Below are 18109 nucleotides of genomic sequence, written 5' to 3'. Positions count from 1 at the left end.
GATTTACTTAGGGGTAAGTGTTGTAGCACAGTGAGTTAAGCTGCCACCTCCAATGCCAGTATTCTGTTTGGTATGAATACAGTTTGAGTCCTGGTTGCTCCACTTCTGATTCAGATCCCTGCTAATGTGCCTAAGAAAGCAGCAGAAGATGGCTCACTCAAGTGCTTGGGCCGCTGCACCCATGTGGGAGACCTGGAAGAAGCTCTTGGCTCCTGACTTCAGATTGGCTCAGCTCTGGCCATTGTGGTCACCTGGGGAGTGAACCAGCAGACAGAAAATCTTCTCTGTCTCTCCTGTCTGTAAATCTGCCTTTCTAGTAAAAAAATAAATCTGAAGAAAAAAAAGTGGAGCAGCTTTCACATGAGCCAGTGTCCATACGGGGATGCTGGTATTACAGGTAGGAGCTTCAGTTGCTGTACCTTAATACTGGCCCCCCAAATACTGCATATTTAAGTCTTTATATGGAATCAAATGTATGTGTGCTGAGAGTCTAGGTTTTTCTTGTTGTTTGTTCAGTTTCATTTATGTCGCTAAGATTCATTCATGTTTGCAGTTTCAAAGTAGAAGAGATAATCCAGTCTTACTTCCTGTATTGATCATGTACTATTTATGTCTTACAGGTTTTTTTTTTTATTTTGCATAACTTCCAGGTAGACTATGAAAGATTACGATGAACTACTTAAACACTATGAATTGTATGAAACTATTGGGACAGGTAATTGTTGTTATTATTTTTGGAGAGACGGGATGGATCAGCTATTTAGAGGATAGCCTATTTGGGTAGTCATGAGCTTTTTAATCTAACTGGTGTCATTGAAAAATGAGTTTGTCTAAATCTGTAAGAAAAAGCAGTCCAAGGAGCGAGGAATAGTAGCGGAGCCAAGTAGGACATTGCCAGGGCTTCAACTTTTATTCTAAATAAGAGATATTGGGGGCTACTGAGCCAGGGTATGAATGGACCTGTTTTTACAGGGTCACTCTGGCTGCGTGGTGATGGAAAGATGGGGTGGGGGAGGGCAGAGGCCAGAGCAGAGAGGAGTTAGAGGCGGTTACAGTACTGCAGGTGTGATGCTGGAGGTGATGGTGGCTTGGATGAGGGAGGTAGTAAGCAGTGAAAGGGGTGGGATTCTGAGCATGACCGCACGTGTGCGCGTGCGCACACACACACGGAAATGTTTTCTCTTAACTAGAGCACACAGTAAAATATGGAAAGTGTACTAATATGGTGGAGTTTTATATACAGGTGGCAAGTGCAGTAATCTTGATGGAATTTTAGATACACACAGAGTCTTTGCTCAGATCAAGACATAAAGCCATTTACAATCATTATTGCTTACCTCCTGTTCTCCAAGCTAACCATTATGTGTTTGAAGACAGCCACAGGATTTGTTAGGTTGGTTACTAGAGAAAGGTTTAAGGATGCCTCCAGGGTTGGGGGCTCAAGCTTCTGGATTGCTTTTTGGTAAAATGGGGGGATTCCAAACTATAGGGACAGGAGAGAGGGACACACAGGTTGGCTGGAACTTCTCAGGAATATTAATTTGGAGATTTCTCATAGGTACCTGAGTAGCAACATTTATGCAGCCTTTGGTCCAGTTTTGGAACTTAATTGCTTATCCTCACAGTTTTAAAAATGAATGCAAGTTTTACATAGTTCGTCTTCTGTCTTGGCAGTTTTATATTCTAGCAATAAATAGTCACACATAATTTTAATAATGAAGCAAGTTTTAATTGCAATGTTAATTGTAAAACAAAATCTGAAGAGTGGATTCTGTTTTCACGTGGATGCTTCAGAAAGTTTGTGGAATTAAGGAGAAATTTATTTTGATGAAAAAAACTAGAAGTGTGTGCATAGATGTTCTGTAAGATACATTATCCATGAATGTCTGGAAGACTGTCCCGCACTGCCATGGTCAAGAAAAAAAGTCTTCAGCTAGACTCTGGGAGAAAAGACACTAGTTTCCTGGCTAACATGGTAGAAGCAGCAGGAGGGAAGAGTCCACAAAATTCTAGAAATATGTGGCTCTGAGGCATTCGTGCCTTGTTCTTGCTTGTTTGTTAATGCTGTATTTTTCTGTACTTAGGTGGCTTTGCGAAGGTCAAACTTGCCTGCCACATCCTTACTGGAGAAATGGTAGCTATAAAAATCATGGATAAAAATGCACTAGGGGTAAGCTTAAAATATTGCAGTAATATTCTGTGTAGCCAATTTTGTGTTAAGATGCAAATTTGCTCAAATGTTTTAAGTTACTGCTGTTTTAAGAATAACATTCTTTTTTTTTTTTTTTTAAAGATTTATTTATTTATTGGAAAGTCAGATATACAGAGAGGAGGACAGAGAGGAAGATCTTCTGTCCGATGTTTCACTCCCCAACTAAGTGCAACGGCTGATGCTATGCCCATCCAAAGCCAGGATCCAGGAACTTCTTCTGGGTCTCCCACGCGGGTGCAGGGTCCCAAGGCTTTGGGCCGTCCTCAACTGCTTTCCCAGGCCACAAGCAGGGAGCTGGATGGGAAGTGGAGCAGCCGAGATTAGAACTGGCGCCCATATGGGATCCCGGGGCATTCAAGGCGAGGACTTTAGCTGCTAGGCCATGCCGCCGGGCCTAAGAATAACATTTTTATAGCTTTTATAGCTTTTATAGCATTTTATAGCTTTTATAAATTTTGTTTTTATTTACTTTAAAAGTTTTTAACAATATTGATTTATTCGGGACCTGGCGCCGTAGCTTAGTGGGGAGTGAATCATTGACGGAAGATTTTCCTCTCTGTCTCTCCTCCTCTCTGTATATCTGACTTTGTAATAAAAAAAAAATAATAATTAAAAAAAAAGAAATCTAGGGCCCGGCACGATGTCGCAGTGGTTAAGGTCCTCGCCTTGAACGCCCGGGATCCCATATGGGTGCCGATTCTAATACCATCAGCTCCACTTCCCATCCAGCTCCCTGCCTGTGGCCTGGGAGAGCAGTTGAGGACGGCCGAAAGCTTTGGGACCCTGTACCCGCGTGGGAGACCCAGAAGAGGCTCCTGACTTCGGATTGGCTCAGCTCCAGCCGTTGCGCTCACTTGGGGAGTGAATCATCGGATAGAACATCTTCCTTTATGTCTCTCCTCTCTGTATATCTGCCTTTCCAATAAAAAATAAAATAAATCTTAAAAAAAAAAGAAATTAGAAATTTTAAAGACTTAAAAATAATTTTTCTATGACCAAAAGTCCCTAATAGTTGAGAAAGAAGAAAAGGTTTTCTTCTAGGTTAATTAGCATTGTAATTATTTTAATTATTAAAGTATATAATTAAGTAAGGCAACATAAACACTTTATGAATATTCTTAATTATCAAACAAAATTTTTTGCAAAATACATGCTAGAATCACACAGTGGCCTGTATTGAAAAGTCTCTTAGAGCCTGTCAGTTGACAAATCAGGCTTTCCATCAAATTGTTTTTTGGCGGAGCAATTGTATTTATCAATCTAATAAAAAAACATTCAAATAGATTTTTCTTTAAAAATCAACATTGTTTACAAATTTGACTAATTTCCATAGTAACTTAAATTTAAGTTATAGCTTTAGTTTCATTATTCATCTAAATGCTTAAATAGCAAACGATATTATGTTGATACTAAAAACTTTTTTGTTTTTCCTTTTTTTTTTTTTTCCAATTTTATTTATTTGAACGGCAGAGAGCAGATAAGAGAGGGAGAAAGATTCATCCATCTGTTGGTTCTCTCCCCAGGTTGCCACAATGGTTGGAACTGATCCAATCTGGAGCCCACACAGGTGCAGGGGCCCATGCACTGAGTGTCTTCACTGCTTTCCTAGGTCATTGTCAGGGAGTTGGACTGAAAGTGGAACAGCCAAGACTTGAACCAATGCCAAATCAGATGCTGGACACTGCAGGCTGCTATGCTACAGTGCTGGCCCCAACTTCTTATTAGTTTTTACTGTTTTGTGTTGTTATTATGCTTATTTTGGTTACTGCCAGGATTTGGTTACCTTCAGGAATTTACAGATCTCTGTTACCCTCGAAAAAGAAGACAAGATTTTCTTGTTAGAAGTTTAAGTTGATTGTTGATCGAGATCTGACATTTGTCTGCATATCCCTAAATAACTGGATTTTGACCCTCTGGTTTGTTAGAGTCCCTTTTTAAAAAACTTTTTTTTCCCCTAATATTTATTTATTTTTATTTGGAAGGCAGATCAACAGAGAGAGGAAGAGGCAGAGAGATTTCCATTCACTTACTCCTCAAATGGCCACAATAGTCTGATCTGAGCCCATCTGAACTTCCTCTGGACCTCCCATATGGGTACAGTGTTCCAGGACTTTGGGCTGTCCTCTATTGCTTTCCCAGGCCACAAACAGGGAGCTGGATGGGAAGTGGAGCTGTAGAACTGGCATCCATATGGGATCCCGGCGCTAACCAGTAGGCCATGGTGCTGGGTCCCCAACTGAGTCTTTATTTGGAAAATTTTCAAGTGCCTAAAAAAATTAGAAGGCAGGGACAGCAAGTTATCACCATATATTTCACCTAAATTTACTGGATTTTAGCTTAGCTGGCAGGTTTCTTAGGAGGCATTGCTGAGCTTGAACATGATGTGCCAGGCGTGGTAACCAAGTAGAGCATCTCTGTCACTCATGTAGTTTGGAAAGCTCTCCTGATAAAACAGTTGGAGACTGTTTTAATTTTTCTGGTCATTGTGCTGTTGGCTGGTGAAGAATTTGCTTTTCATCAAATCCTTATGGTGTAAATAAACATACAAATAAGTTTTGCTGTTGTGTTTCTGCATTGAACAGTTTGGGGCTGTTGATGCCTTTTACTACGTGTTATTAAAGCTGTTTATTGATTCTTGGAAAACTGCCTGAAGTGCCTTGATTGTCCATTTACTGTGTCTTGGCACAGAGCGATTTGCCCCGAGTCAAAACAGAGATTGATGCCTTGAAGAACCTGAGACATCAACATATATGTCAACTCTACCACGTGCTAGAGACTGCCAACAAAATATTCATGGTTCTCGAGGTATGTTCCGCAGAGCTGAGAGCACTGGGTCATTTGGTAAAGAGAAAGTTAAGTGGTTAAGAAAGTATGTTTCGCCTGAAAGGTTAGACTGAACGTTGGGAGGCGTTCCTGTCTGAGTTCTGCGTCCGACAATTTAGACCAAGTGGATGCACGTAATAAACTAGAGATTAATGACAACTCTATTGTTTCTCTGATCCACTCTTAATAGGGTGGTGGTGTTTCATTAATGGAACTTTGTTCTCAGACAGAAGGATGGTGTACATATGGATTTTCTAGGGATGCTGTGCTTAAAAAACAAAACACAACAAAACAGTAGCAGTCTGTCATCTCACATCCTGGAGGCTGGAGGTCTAAAGTTGAGGTGTGGGCAACGGTGGTTCCTTCTGGAGGTTCTGAAGGACAATCTGCCTCATGCCCCTCTCCTAGCTTCTGGTGGTCACTGGCCCCTTGGCATTTGATGTGCCTCCATCTTGAAATGATGCTTTCCTCTGTGTGCCTGTTTCTGTATGGACTTCCCACTTCTCCTTTAACACTTTGAGATGAGGGGCAGGGAGATGAGTGGGGACAGAGGATGTGGGGAAGAGCTCCCATCTGCTGATTTGCACTCCAAATGCCTGTGGCAGCCGGAGCTGGGCAGCCTTCAACGTGGGGGCTGGGAACTGAGTCTGCATGGTGGCAGTAGCTTTGAGTTGGTGGGAGCCCAACTACTCGAGCCATTATTGCTGCTTCCCACAGTTCACATGAGCAAAAAGCTGAAATCTGGAGCCAGAGCAAGGACTTGAACCCAGAGATGGCCATTCACTTGGGCATTGTAACTCTTGGCCAGACGCCTGCCCCTGAAGGATCTTTAATGTTTGGTGATCTTTAATTTTTGATGCGAGTACCTCTTTAGGAACAGTTCTTAAATGTGGAACTGTAAGGTCAAATGCTACATGCGTTTTGAATTTTAATAGATAATTGTTGAAATGAAATGAATTCTTAAGTGGGAACCCAGATTATGGAAGAGTGAGGTGCTCTGAGAGGGCTGAGCGGCCTGGAGCTCCGTTCTCTGGCTGCCCTTCTCATAGCCCCTGCATTCCCTCTTGGAACTGGACTCCTTCCCATGCAGACTGGTACTTGCTGGTCTCTGGACAGTGACCAATAATAATTACTAGAGTAACAGTAATTACTGCTGTGATTTTTCTTTTTTTAATTTCAGGTAAGTATACTTACTAAATGTGAGTTCATTAAGACTGACTTGATTTTAGTACTTAGCTGTAAAGACATAAATCCCTGAGTGAGCTTTTTAGAATCACAGTGGCGGTTGCTTCAACTTCTAAATAAATATTGGTAATAAAAATGTTCGAAGAAAGAGTTACTGTTCTCATTCCTGGACTAACTGCTGATTGGTCTGATCCTGCGAGTGTAGTTCTTAGTGTACCTCATGCACTTCCTTTGTCTTTAAAGTTGCATTAGTAATTTTTCTGAGCTGTGTCTGACCTTCTATCTTAAATTCCTCGGTGGGGATTTTTAAGTGCTAACGATGTCTCTGTGACTCTTGCTGTTGAAGTACTGCCCTGGAGGGGAGCTGTTTGACTACATCATTTCCCAGGATCGCCTGTCAGAGGAGGAGGCCCGAGTTGTCTTCCGCCAGATACTGTCGGCAGTCGCCTACGTGCACAGCCAGGGCTATGCTCACAGAGACCTCAAGCCGGTAAGTGACCGCGGCCCGGGTCGCTGCTCGAGAGGGTCGGCATTGCTCATCTGCGGTTGTTTGGGATTCCGCGTGTTCTGTTTGGGAATCTGTCTTAGATTTGCTGCTGCTCTTTTTGTTGCAGTCAGAATCTGTCGAATCTTTTGCTCCTTCACTTTTGACCTTTGGTATAGGCTGTAGGGCAGCTGTGCGTTCTCTGCCCATTGTGTGTGACATTGCAGGTGTCTGTGTAATCAGGAATTTGTCTTTGAGAGTACTGAGCCTTTTCTGTGAGAATGTTGTATCAAGTATTTTCCCTTCAGTGCCCTGCTCATATCCCATGTTCTTTTCATTTTAATTCCATTATTCCTTAGAAGGAACTAACAGTTCAATGAATTAAGAGTCTCTACTTCTAAGGACAGAATGAAAATGTAAATATTCTTTAAGTCTGCAGGCTCTGATGAGTGTGGGGAATGGGGAATATGGACTTAGCATTAACTTGGTACCAGTGTCAGGGACTTAGAATTGGTCTGAGAAGTTATGGCAGTGTTAATTCTTTATTATCTTTATAATCTAACCCTTTTAGCTCACTCTTGTTAAATTTGCCTTTGACACAAGCTGTGCTTACTTGCAGTGCATGTTTACAATATTAGGGAGAAAATGGAGTCTAATGGCATTTCTTAGGGCTAGTACCATGGCAAAGCAGGTGGAGTTGCCACCTGTAGCACCAGCATTCCATATGGGCACTGGCTCTAGTCCTGGCTGTACCACTTCTCATCCAGTTCCCTACTGATGTGTCTGGAAAAACAGAGGAGGAGTCAAGTCTGTAAGGTCCTGCATGTGTGTGAGAGACCCTGAGGAAGCTCCTGGATTCTGGCTTTGAATTTGCCCATCTCCAACCATTGTGACTATTTGGGGAGTGAAAGATCTCTTGTTCTCCCTGTGCAACCCTACTTTTCAAATAAATAAACTTTTAAAAAAGGTTTTATTTATTTTTATTGGGGAGGCAGATTTACAGAGAAAAGGAGAGACAGAGAAAAAAATCTTCTGTCTGCTGGTTCACTCCCCTAGTGGCCGCAACAGCGGGAGCTGAGCCAGTCCGAAGGAGGGAGACAAGCTTCTTCTGGGTCTCCCACATGGGTACAGAGTCCCAACGCTTTGGGCTGTCCTCTACTGCTTTCTCAGGCCACAAGCAGAGAACTGGATGGGAAGTGGATCAGCTGGAATACAAACCAGCGCCCATTTGGGATCCCAGTACATGCAAGGCAAGGATTTTTTTAGCCACTAGGCTGTTGTGTCAAGCCCAATAAATAAATCATTAATAAAAATAGAGTATCTTGAGGGGAAGTGCTATAGTTACCAACATTCCTTTTTCTCTTTCTGTATTTCTTACATTTTGATTAACTTTGTTGGTTTTTACTTTCTAGTGTTCAGGATTTTTTTTCGAGTGTTTTTAATATAAACCTTAAATCAGTATTAGGACTAGATGTGGAATGTTCTGTAAAGAAGTCAATATATGAATACCAAAATATCTTTGTTTTCTAGGAAAATTTATTGTTTGATGAATATCATAAATTAAAGCTGATTGACTTCGGTCTCTGTGCCAAACCCAAGGTAAGTATAAAAATAAAAGACACTTATTTCCCTTGTAAATGTGCCCCTTGGTACATTAGCTTGCAGTGGCCTTAGTCTTCATGGAGCTAGGATGTGTCCATTGAGAATGTTTGATCCATTCCTGACATCAGGGGTTTTTGTAGGTTCTTTAGATCATTCTGGCATGTTGCTTAGCCTGAGAGTCACTGCTCGAGGCCCAGGATTGGTCCTGCTGCAGACCCCACGGGTGTCCTAGGAGAGATTGCCACTGTGATCTGAGATAGTCACAGCTCCGGTGCCGAAGTGTGCTCTTGCAGTGAGAATATGTTGCCACTAGATGATGCCTTTGTTTGTTCAAATGCAAGTGTAAGTTAGAAATTGACTACAAGTCTGTTCTTTGTTATCCGCATGGTTATATAACTATCAGTTACATTGTGAGAGATAAGTCTGTTCCCTTAGAAAAGAAAAGTCCATGTGTCCTTTTAATTAATTACTTTTTGAATGAGAGTGAGTAGGTGTCCAGTCACAGAACCTGGTGCTGCTGGCCTAGACCTTGAGCATGATGAAGTGCACTGTCTTGCTTGGGGGCTGATGCCCAGCGTGACCATGTCGCTGAACCAGACATCCCTGAAACAGGGGAACAGGTGCACAGTCATGTTCTCAAAGTGGCTGGCTGTCTTGCCGATTTTGTGGAGGAGTTGGTCCCAGCACATGACAGTGGTCTTCTGTGTCTTCATCTTGGTCACCATGCCAGACAGGGTTCTCCCAGGGATGGCGATGTGTCTGGTGAAGGGGCATTTGTTGTCACTGTATGCATGTGCTCTCATGCCTTCACAGCCTCCTTGGGTGGTTTGTGGCCCAGTCCAGTATTCTTGTGGCATTGAGGGATCTTATTCCAAGTTTTGCCCTGTGAGACCCTCTTATTTTGAGAGCCTGTGTGATGTTGGTAGCGGTAGTGTGTGGCTTTGCTTCTGGACCACTGCTTGTGCCTGAATGTTTACACTCTCATGTGTTTTCTTAGTTTGCGTTCCACAGAGGTGTTGCTCTGCTCTTTGAGGTGACTTCGAACCCTGCAGCTCTGCTTCTGCAGCAGGTCTCCTGTGAGGTGCCTGTGGCCATTCCTCCTGAGGTCTCCAGTGATGCTGCTCAGTCTCTAAAGTGAACGTTCTCCACTCATTAGGAATGTTGAAACTGCAGACTTGTCTCAGCTCTTGGTGCTCCCATTCAGTTAGCAAGATCCACCCTATGGCAGAAGAGCTGATTTTTCTCCAACTCCCCTCTCTTTCCCTGGGTTCCTCACATTGTTGGTAGGGTCCTGGGTCTAGGAACCAAGTGTTGAGTGTGATTTTTTTTTTGGAGGGGTGGGATGGTGTGGGGATCGACAGGCCTATCAAGAGAAAAACATTTTGCACAGGGAGACTGGCTCAAGTCAAGTCCTCCATGGCAGGCAGTGGAGAATGTTTGTGACAGACTCCATTAGCCTTTCTTTTTTAAAGATTTATTTTTATTATTTTTTTTTTATTGGAAAGGTGGATATACAGAGAGGAGAGACAGAGAGGAAGATCTTCCGTCCGATGATTCACTCCCCAAGTGAGCGCAACGGGCCGATACTATGCCGATCCGAAGCCAGGAGCCTCTTCTGGGTCTCCCACGCGGGTGCAGGGTCCCAAAGCTTTGGGCCGTCCTCTGCTGCTTTCCCAGGCCACAGGCAGGGAGCTGGAAGGGAAGCAGGGCTGCCGGGATTAGAACCGGCGCCCATATGGGATCCCGGGCGTGCAAGGCGAGGACCTTTAACCACTTGCGCCACCACGCCGGGCCCCTTAGCCTTTCTTTATGCTCGCCACGAACTTACCCCACACAGACACCATCTAGAGCAGTGGGGCCTGCCCTGTGCTCCACCAGGGGCTGGCTTTTGAGCCTGTCGTCTCCGTGGTAAACGAGGTCTGCCAGTCAGGGAAGTCCTCTGCCAGCTGCAGGACTCAGCACAGGTGTTGTGCAGCAGGTGTTGTGTTCCTTTTTGTCATTTCTTGCACTTTCTGTGGGAGAGGAGCTGGGCAAGGTGAGCAGATGTCTTGGTTTAGTTGCTCTGCGAGAGAATACAGCGGAGTCCAGGAAACAGGTGCTTTCTTCCCTCTAAGGAGAAAGCAGCTCTTTTGCATTTGTAAAGATTTGATATTGGAGTTAAGGTGCACTAAAGAACTAATCCTTTTTGCATGAATACATGGGAGTGGGAGGATGGGTGTGTGGGTGTATGTTAGACTGATTATTATGCCAATAGACACCTGTCTAGGGAAGTATGGACCTGACTTGGCTGAGCTAAAGGAAGGAGCTTGCTTGTACCAATTTGTAGTGGTATTGAAAATTCAGAAATACCGAGGCCACAGGTGCAGGCAGTCATACAGGCACCAGGTGCACAAATGCAGGCTCTCATATGGGCACCAAGTGTTGGGTTACCACAGAAGTCTCCTATTATTTAGGGAGAGATCTTCCTCTAGTTTCTCTTTGCTTGTGTTCAGAGAATGTTTATCAAGGTTTAATTCTCTTAAGGACTATAATTAATAAGTGTTTCATTTTCATCTTGTGGCAGGGTAATAAGGATTACCATCTACAAACATGCTGTGGGAGTCTTGCTTATGCAGCACCTGAATTAATACAAGGCAAATCATATCTTGGATCAGAGGTAATTACTCATTGATGAATTTAGTATATAGTCAACATACATTTATTGGTGACTTTGTGAGTCATGGACTGTGCGTTGGGGAATATAACAGTGAAATACTAAATCTTATTTATCACAGAGTTTACTCTGGGGAGTGAGATATGTAAACAAGAGGAATTAATAACTGACAATAAATATACTAACACATAATGCATTCAAATTTTTTTCAAGATCTATTTTATTTTTGTTTGAAAGGCAAAGTAATGGAGAGAGAGAGACAGAGAGAAAGGTCATCCATGGGCTTCCAGTCGCCAGATGGCTCCAGAGGCCAGAGTTGAGCTGAGCTGAAGCTGGGAGCTGAGAAACGGGACCTTTTTCTGGGTCTTCCGTATGGGTGCAGGAGTCCATGTGCCTGGACCATCCTCCACTGCTTTCCCAGGTACATTAGCAGGAAACTGCATGGGAAGTGGAGCAGCCAGGACTAGAACAATGGCCACAGCAGCTAGGACTGGGCCAGGCCAAAGCTAGGAGTCAGGAACTTCATCTCTGTCTCCCACTTGGGTACAATGGCATCCTCTTGTACTTTTCCTAGACACATAAGCAAAGAGCTAGTTTGGAAGTGGAGCAGTGGTGACATGAACTGGCTCCTAAATAAGATGCCAGTGCTGTGGGTGGCAGTTTAATGTGCTAGACAATGGTGCCAGCCTTCAGAAGAGTGTCTTGGGGACAGTATAACAAGGAATCATCTGAGACACTCATTCCCTCCAGAATGGTTCCCTCAAGCATACACTTGGGTTTTGTTTTTTAAGGTAGTGAGGGTTTAAGAATGAGCACTTTAAGGAGTGCTTTAGCCTAACAGTTAAAATGCTCCTATCCTTGAGGTGGGCGTTGTAGTTTAAGCGGTGTAAGCCAGCACTTGGAATGTCTAGGTCCCCTACCAAATGTCGTCTGTATTGGAGTGCCTGTTCAAGTCTAGACTACTTTGCTTTGACTCCAGCTTCCTGCTGATGCACTGGGGAAGGCAGTAGATGATGGCTCCCTGCTTTGGGCTGCTGTCATCCACATGGGAGACCCGGGTGGAATTCCTAGCTCCTGACCTTGGCCATGGCCCATCTCTGGTTATTGTGAGCATTTAAGGCATGAACCAGTGGATGAGAGCTCTCTGTCTCTGCCTCTCAAATAAATAGATAAATAAAATCAGCAGCTTAATATTCTGATACTTTTGGTCCAGATGATGCTCTAACATCATGTTCCATGACAAGTATCTCTAATTCCCTCAATAATCTCTCACAGCACATTTTTTTTAAGGGTATGAGCAAGCATTTTTTGTTTAAGATTTATTTTGATTTATTTGAAAGGCAGAGTTAGAGAGAGGAGGAGAAAGAGAGGTCTTTTGTCTGCTTGTTCACTTCCTAAGTGCCCATGACAGACAGGTCTGGGCTGGCCTGAAGCTAGAAGCCAGGAGCCACGAGCTTTTTCCAGGTCTCCCACATGGGTGCAAGGGCCTAAGGAATTGGCTCATCTTCGCCTGCTTTCCCAGGCCATAAGCAGGGAGCTGAATCAGAAATGGAGCAGCCAGGATTTGAACTGGCCCTAATATGGAATGCCAGCACCACAGACAGTAACTTAACCTGTTGTGCCACAGTGCTGGCCCCACAATTATTATTATTATTATTTTTTAAAGATTTATTTTATTTTATTGGAAAGTCAGATATACAGAGAGGAGGAGAGACAGAGAGGAAGATCTTCTGTCCGATGTTTCACTCCCCAAGTGAGCGCAACAGCCGATGCTATGCCAATCCAAAGCCATGATCCAGGAACTTCTTCCGGGTCTCCCACATGGGTGCAGGGTCCCAAGGCTTTGGGCTGTCTTCGACTGCTTTCCCAGGCCACAAGCAGGGAGCTGGATGGGAAGTGGAGCTGCCGGGATTAGAACCGGCACCCATATGGGATCCTGGCGGTTCAAGGCAAGGAGTTTAGCCCCCAGGCCACGCCGCCAGGCCCCCACAATTTGTTTTGTAAAGTTTAGCAATAAACTTGCTAAGAAGTTTGTTTATTTAAGAGGTGAGGAGATCACAGAAATGCATGTAGGAATGGAATGGGCAGGCGAAAAAGGTGGGAGAGAAATGTTTTTACTTTTTTCTGTGTCCATAAGGAGAGAGAGGGTGCCTCTCCTGTTGCCCAGGACTTTTCTTAAAAACCCTCTTCTTTCTAGTTATTCATTCCGCATTTGCAATGGATAGCCTATGGATTGCAGTTTGACTTGGCATATGATTTTGGTTAACTAATTTTTGTATGTAATTTGAAAATGAAATGGGTGCTTTTATGTGTTAATTGAAAAAATACATTTTGTTTTGTTTTGTTTTCTATTCTAGACTTTGGTAGGTTTCTGTGGGAATGTTTCTGTTAGTTTCAGTTTGTAGTTTTTATCCCAGACATAATCTGTCTGCTGATTTGACTTTAACACCCTGATCATGAGTATCTCATCATCACACCTCCATTTATAGATCAAATATGTCCCATCTCTCAGTAAAAACAGCTTCAAACAGCCATCAGAGGTATGCTGTGCACCAGATTAAACTGAGGCATTATAGCAGAGTCCTGTAACTTGATGTGACTCAGTAGATGACACCAAGAGTTCAAATTGGGTTACCTATTGCTTATTTAGGCACTGTGTAGATTCATGATGGCACTCACGTGATTTTTAACTCCATTTTCTGTTTCTCTCTCTATCTCCCACTGCTCTTTAGTAGTAAAAATCTGAAAAATTTCCTGTGGATCAAATGAGGGTGGGAGCTCTGACTTGTGCTTAGCTAATGGTGTCGTCATTGTTGACTAAAGCCAAGCACTGCTTGAATAAATAGTTACTGCTCAGGACTCTTGGGACCCGCGGAGAGCTCATCTAAAGGTTAAGCTCCTTTTTGGATTTGGAGATTGTAGGGCTCTTTTGTGCTGGCAGGCTAATTTCTATCCTCTCGATGTAAAAAGTTAATCATGAAATTTTATTCAGATTTCTCTACCTACAGGGGATTTTACAGTGCAGCTTATACACATTTGCAGATTATCAGTAAATTTTAAGACTTGTTTTGACATCCTCATGCCTGTTTACATAATCCTCATATAATCTCAACCCTCAGGAGCGTTGTAGAATTATCTTTCAGAATCAGAAAACTGGCTTCATTTCTTTATCATGCCCGAGCCAGCTGGAAGTGATTTCCTATTATGAGCCCAGCTGGAGGAGAGGGCATGGACCTGGAAGTCCAGTCCCTCAGGCCAGTGGCTGTGGACAGCCTTCCCTTCTGGGATGCCAATTCCCTGTCTGTGTGATGAGCAGGTTGAAATGGATGATCTCTGAGCTATGCTAGCTTTGTGACTTGTCCTGTGGTTTGCTATTAAGCATCCTGCCAACTGAAATGTGTTACAAATTTTTAAAAAAGATTTATTAGTTATTTGAAAGTCAGAATTACAGTGAGAGGGTAGAGAGAGAGAGAAAGTAGATAGATTTTTCCATCCAAATAGCCACAATGGCCAGAACTGAGCCAGACCCAAGCCAGGATCGTGAAACTTTGTTTAGTCTCCCACCTGGCTACCAAGTCCTATGCACTTGGGTCGCCTTCTGCTGCTTTCTCAGGTTGATTAGCAAAGAGCTGGATCCTAAGTGGACAAGCTGAACTTGAACTTAAACTGATGCACTTTTCTTTCAGGCAGATGTTTGGAGCATGGGCATACTCTTATACGTCCTTATGTGTGGATATCTGCCGTTTGATGATGATAATGTCATGGCTTTGTACAAGAAGATTATGGTGAGTATTATTGGGGATAGAATTTCAATGTAAAACTTTTCTGCACTGCATACTGTATTGTCTTCATATATGAAAGTACAAAACAGGCAAAAGTGTTCTGTGCTGTCAGGAACCAAGATAGTAGGTTTCCTTTGGGTGTGATTGAGGTGGGGAGTGGTAGGGATTCCGCATGTGTTAATCTGGGTGCTGGTTATACTTGTGTATTGAGTTTTTGAAAGTTCAATCAAGAAATACTCTTCACATACTCTCTCAGTGTTATACTTGAAAAAAAAAAAACTCAACAAAATAAAAACAGTTCTCTGTATTAAGTATTGTATATCTAAGGGTAATTTACTCACCCTTAAACTTAGATGAGTAAACATGTAAGGTCATTTTCTTGCTAAGAAATTTTAAAAGATATAGTAAATTGCTATGTTAATTCACATTTTCCTTTTAAGTAGTGGCAATCTAAGGACTCTCCCTCCATTTGTTTAGATAACATTTGGCTTTACAGTGTACACTAAAGGCGTGGTTAAGAGTACTCTTAGCTTTGTTGAACCATGTATATCAGAGATGACAAGTAGATTTGTGGTTTGTTGAGGGTTGGGATGGTGAGTACTGATAATTCAAGAAATTCTTTTGGAGTTGATGAAAACATTCCAGAATTAGCTAGCTAGTAATGATTACATAGCTTTAGTCCACTGAACTGTGTGCTTTAGAAGGATTTTAAAGCAAATGAATGATATTTGATTAAAAAAGTATATATGGCAAGGCAAATGGGAGAATTGTTTTCAAGAGTTAAGTTTCAAGCAAGCTAACAAAGGAAGATAATGCAAAGAGGAAGGAGGAACATCTTATTGGGGTCCCTAGCAAACTAAAATCAGACCTGCAGAGCTGTTTCTGTAATGTTGCCTGACGCAATTTTAACAAATATTTTCTGAATGTTTGCTTTGTGTTATATATTGAAAGTTATGGACAGGCACCATGGCCATTGTCTACTGGGAACTAATTTCCTCGTGGCGGCAGCATTATCAGGCTTTTTTTTTTTTTTAAGATTGATTTATTTTAATTGGGAAGTCAGATTTACAGAGTGAAGGAGAGACAGAGGGAAAGATCTTCAATCTGCTGGTTCACTCCCCAAATGGCCACAGTGGCTGGAATTGAGCCAATCCAAAACCAGGAGCCAGGAGCTTCTTCTGGGTCTCCTACGCAGGTGCAAGGTCCCAAGGCTTTGGGCTTTCCTCGACTGCTGTATGGCCAGTGGAGCAGCTGGGGTATGAGCCACTACTCATACCAGATGCTGCTGTTGCAGGCAGCGGCCTTACCTTCTGTGCTGCAGTGCCAGCCGTCAGACTCTATTCCTTTGCATTTATCTTTTGGTCTATGTTTATTTTCCACTTAGTTGTTTTAATTAATTACTGTATTATTATTATATCATTTAGTTAATATCTCAAAGAATTAACCTTTTCTTATTCTGTTTTCCCCCTAGAGTTTTCCTGGCTATTCTGATATGATTGTTTCTTTCTTTCTTTCTTTCTAAGAATTATTACTTTTATCTGAGAGGCAGATTTGTCTTGTATTGCAAATGGAAGATCTTTCTCTCTGTTGCTCTGCCTTTTGAATAAATCAATAAGTAAATCTGAATAGAAGAGAACCACTGCCATGTGTTTTGGGTATTGGTTTCTAGTCAAAGTCAGACACATTAATCAATGTTTTGTATTATCGTTAAAGACAAAATAAGTGACTGTACTAGTATTCTACTGAAATTGAACTGTGGTATGTCCATGATGCCCCTGATTTTTTTTTAAAAGAAGATTGATTTATTTGTTTATTTATTATTTTGAAAAGGAGAGAGAGAGAATCTTGCACCATTGGTTCACTTTCCAAGTGACCACCTTAGTGAGATCTGGGCCGTGCTGAAGTTAGGCACTCTGGAGTCACCAGCTCCATCCTGGTCTCCCGCACTGGTGGTCTTTCCCAGGCACACTGGCAGGGAGCTGGGCTGGAAGCATGGCAGCTAGAACGTGAGTTGTGCTGATGAGGGTTGTCATTGTCATAGGTGGAAGGAACGCTGCTAATTATTAATATATTACTTCACCAATACATGCAGACATCAGTGTTTTCTGCTTTTGTTTATTTGTTCAGGTGCACTGGAAGATCTTGAATTAATCCTTTGTGGGAAAGGAGCTGACCTTTAAATAATACAATTTATTACTTCCTAATAGTAGATGTTAGATCCAAGCTCTGATATTTTGGCAAATCTGCTATGTTCGCAGTATAGTGAATGTGGTGCAAAATGTCTGATTCTTGTTCAGTGAAGATTTGGCTTTCCTGATTATTATTATTTACTAATATCTGTATAGTCTTTGTTTCTCCTACTCGGAGTCACATTTTTAGTTTTTCGCGTATTTGCAAGTTGAAAATTGATTCAAATTAGGACTTTTATGCATTATTGTGGAATTTAATTTCACACATTATAGATTTTGAAATTTATTGTAATCTTGGCTCAGAACTATTGTTCCGAGTCGCAGTGTAATACAGTCTGCTGGTTGAATCTAATTAAGGTGTCGTATCACTTGCATGCAGTATGTATCTTTGCCTAGAATATTCTAAAATTCCTCACTTGGGAATAGCACTTCCCTCAGTTCTTGGTTTGATTGAAAAACCCAGCAATATTTGACACACCGTATGTAACTCTTGTTTAAGAGGCAGACTTCGTTTATCTTTTCCAGTTGTTGACTATTTTAACCAAAATGCTCAACTGCAATTTTCAGCATGATTACTAATAGACTGGGGTATTAATCTTATTAATGTCACCTATATTCATTTGCCGTCACTTCATTCAAAGGCAGGCATGACTGTACTCCAATTCTGGCATGCAAATATTAGGGTAGTATAAATAATTTAGTAAATAGAAACTAGATTGAAAGTAAAATTTTAAAGAAAATTAGCAGGTTGTCTTTTTTTTGATACTGTATTTTTACACTGTGGTGTGTGGTGGAGAGGTTGGCTTTTTGCGGCATTGTTGAAGAATGAGCAGTTTCAAGGCCACTAGAATGCCCCGGGTTATCTTGTTGGGCCATTTTTGAAGTGAATCAGCAAATGAAGATCTCTTCTTTGTCTCTTTCTGTCTTTGTGTCTTTCAAATAAAATTTTATTCCTTTTTTTTTTTTTAAAGATTTATTTTTTTTTTTTTGGAAAGGCAGATATACAGATAGGAGGAGAGACAGAGAGGAAGATCTTCTGTCCTGATTCACTCCCTAAGTGACTGCAACGGCTGGTGCTGCGCCGATCTGAAGCCAGGAGCCAGGAACTTCTTCTTTGTCTCCCACACAGGTGCAGAGTCTCAAGGCTTTGGGCCATCCTTGACTGCTTTCCCAGGCCAT

General features: G+C 42.2%; 1 protein-coding gene across 7 annotated transcripts in view; it reads left to right on the top strand.

The window, feature by feature from the left end:
- Window positions 1–620: 620 nt before the first annotated feature.
- MELK (maternal embryonic leucine zipper kinase) overlaps window positions 621–18109 on the top strand; it is a 51901-nt gene continuing 34412 nt past the window's right edge. For 2 of the 7 annotated variants that reach the window (XM_041004352.1, XM_041004350.1), the window contains exons 1-7: window positions 621–715; window positions 2085–2170; window positions 4901–5017; window positions 6567–6710; window positions 8235–8303; window positions 10870–10962; window positions 14646–14744. In XM_041004352.1, coding sequence (XP_040860286.1) covers window positions 658–715; window positions 2085–2170; window positions 4901–5017; window positions 6567–6710; window positions 8235–8303; window positions 10870–10962; window positions 14646–14744 — 666 coding nt within the window. In that variant the 5' untranslated portion in view covers window positions 621–657. The remainder of the gene's footprint in view (window positions 716–2084; window positions 2171–4900; window positions 5018–6566; window positions 6711–8234; window positions 8304–10869; window positions 10963–14645; window positions 14745–18109) is intronic. The other 5 variants (XM_041004351.1, XM_041004353.1, XM_041004356.1 and 2 more) reach the window with 5 other exon arrangements.

Source organism: Ochotona curzoniae, unplaced genomic scaffold, assembly GCF_017591425.1.
Source record: "Ochotona curzoniae isolate NIBS_2020 unplaced genomic scaffold, NIBS_Ocur_1.0 scaffold_3208, whole genome shotgun sequence".
Lineage (NCBI taxonomy): Eukaryota > Metazoa > Chordata > Mammalia > Lagomorpha > Ochotonidae > Ochotona > Ochotona curzoniae.
This window is presented reverse-complemented; position numbering and strand designations above follow the sequence as displayed.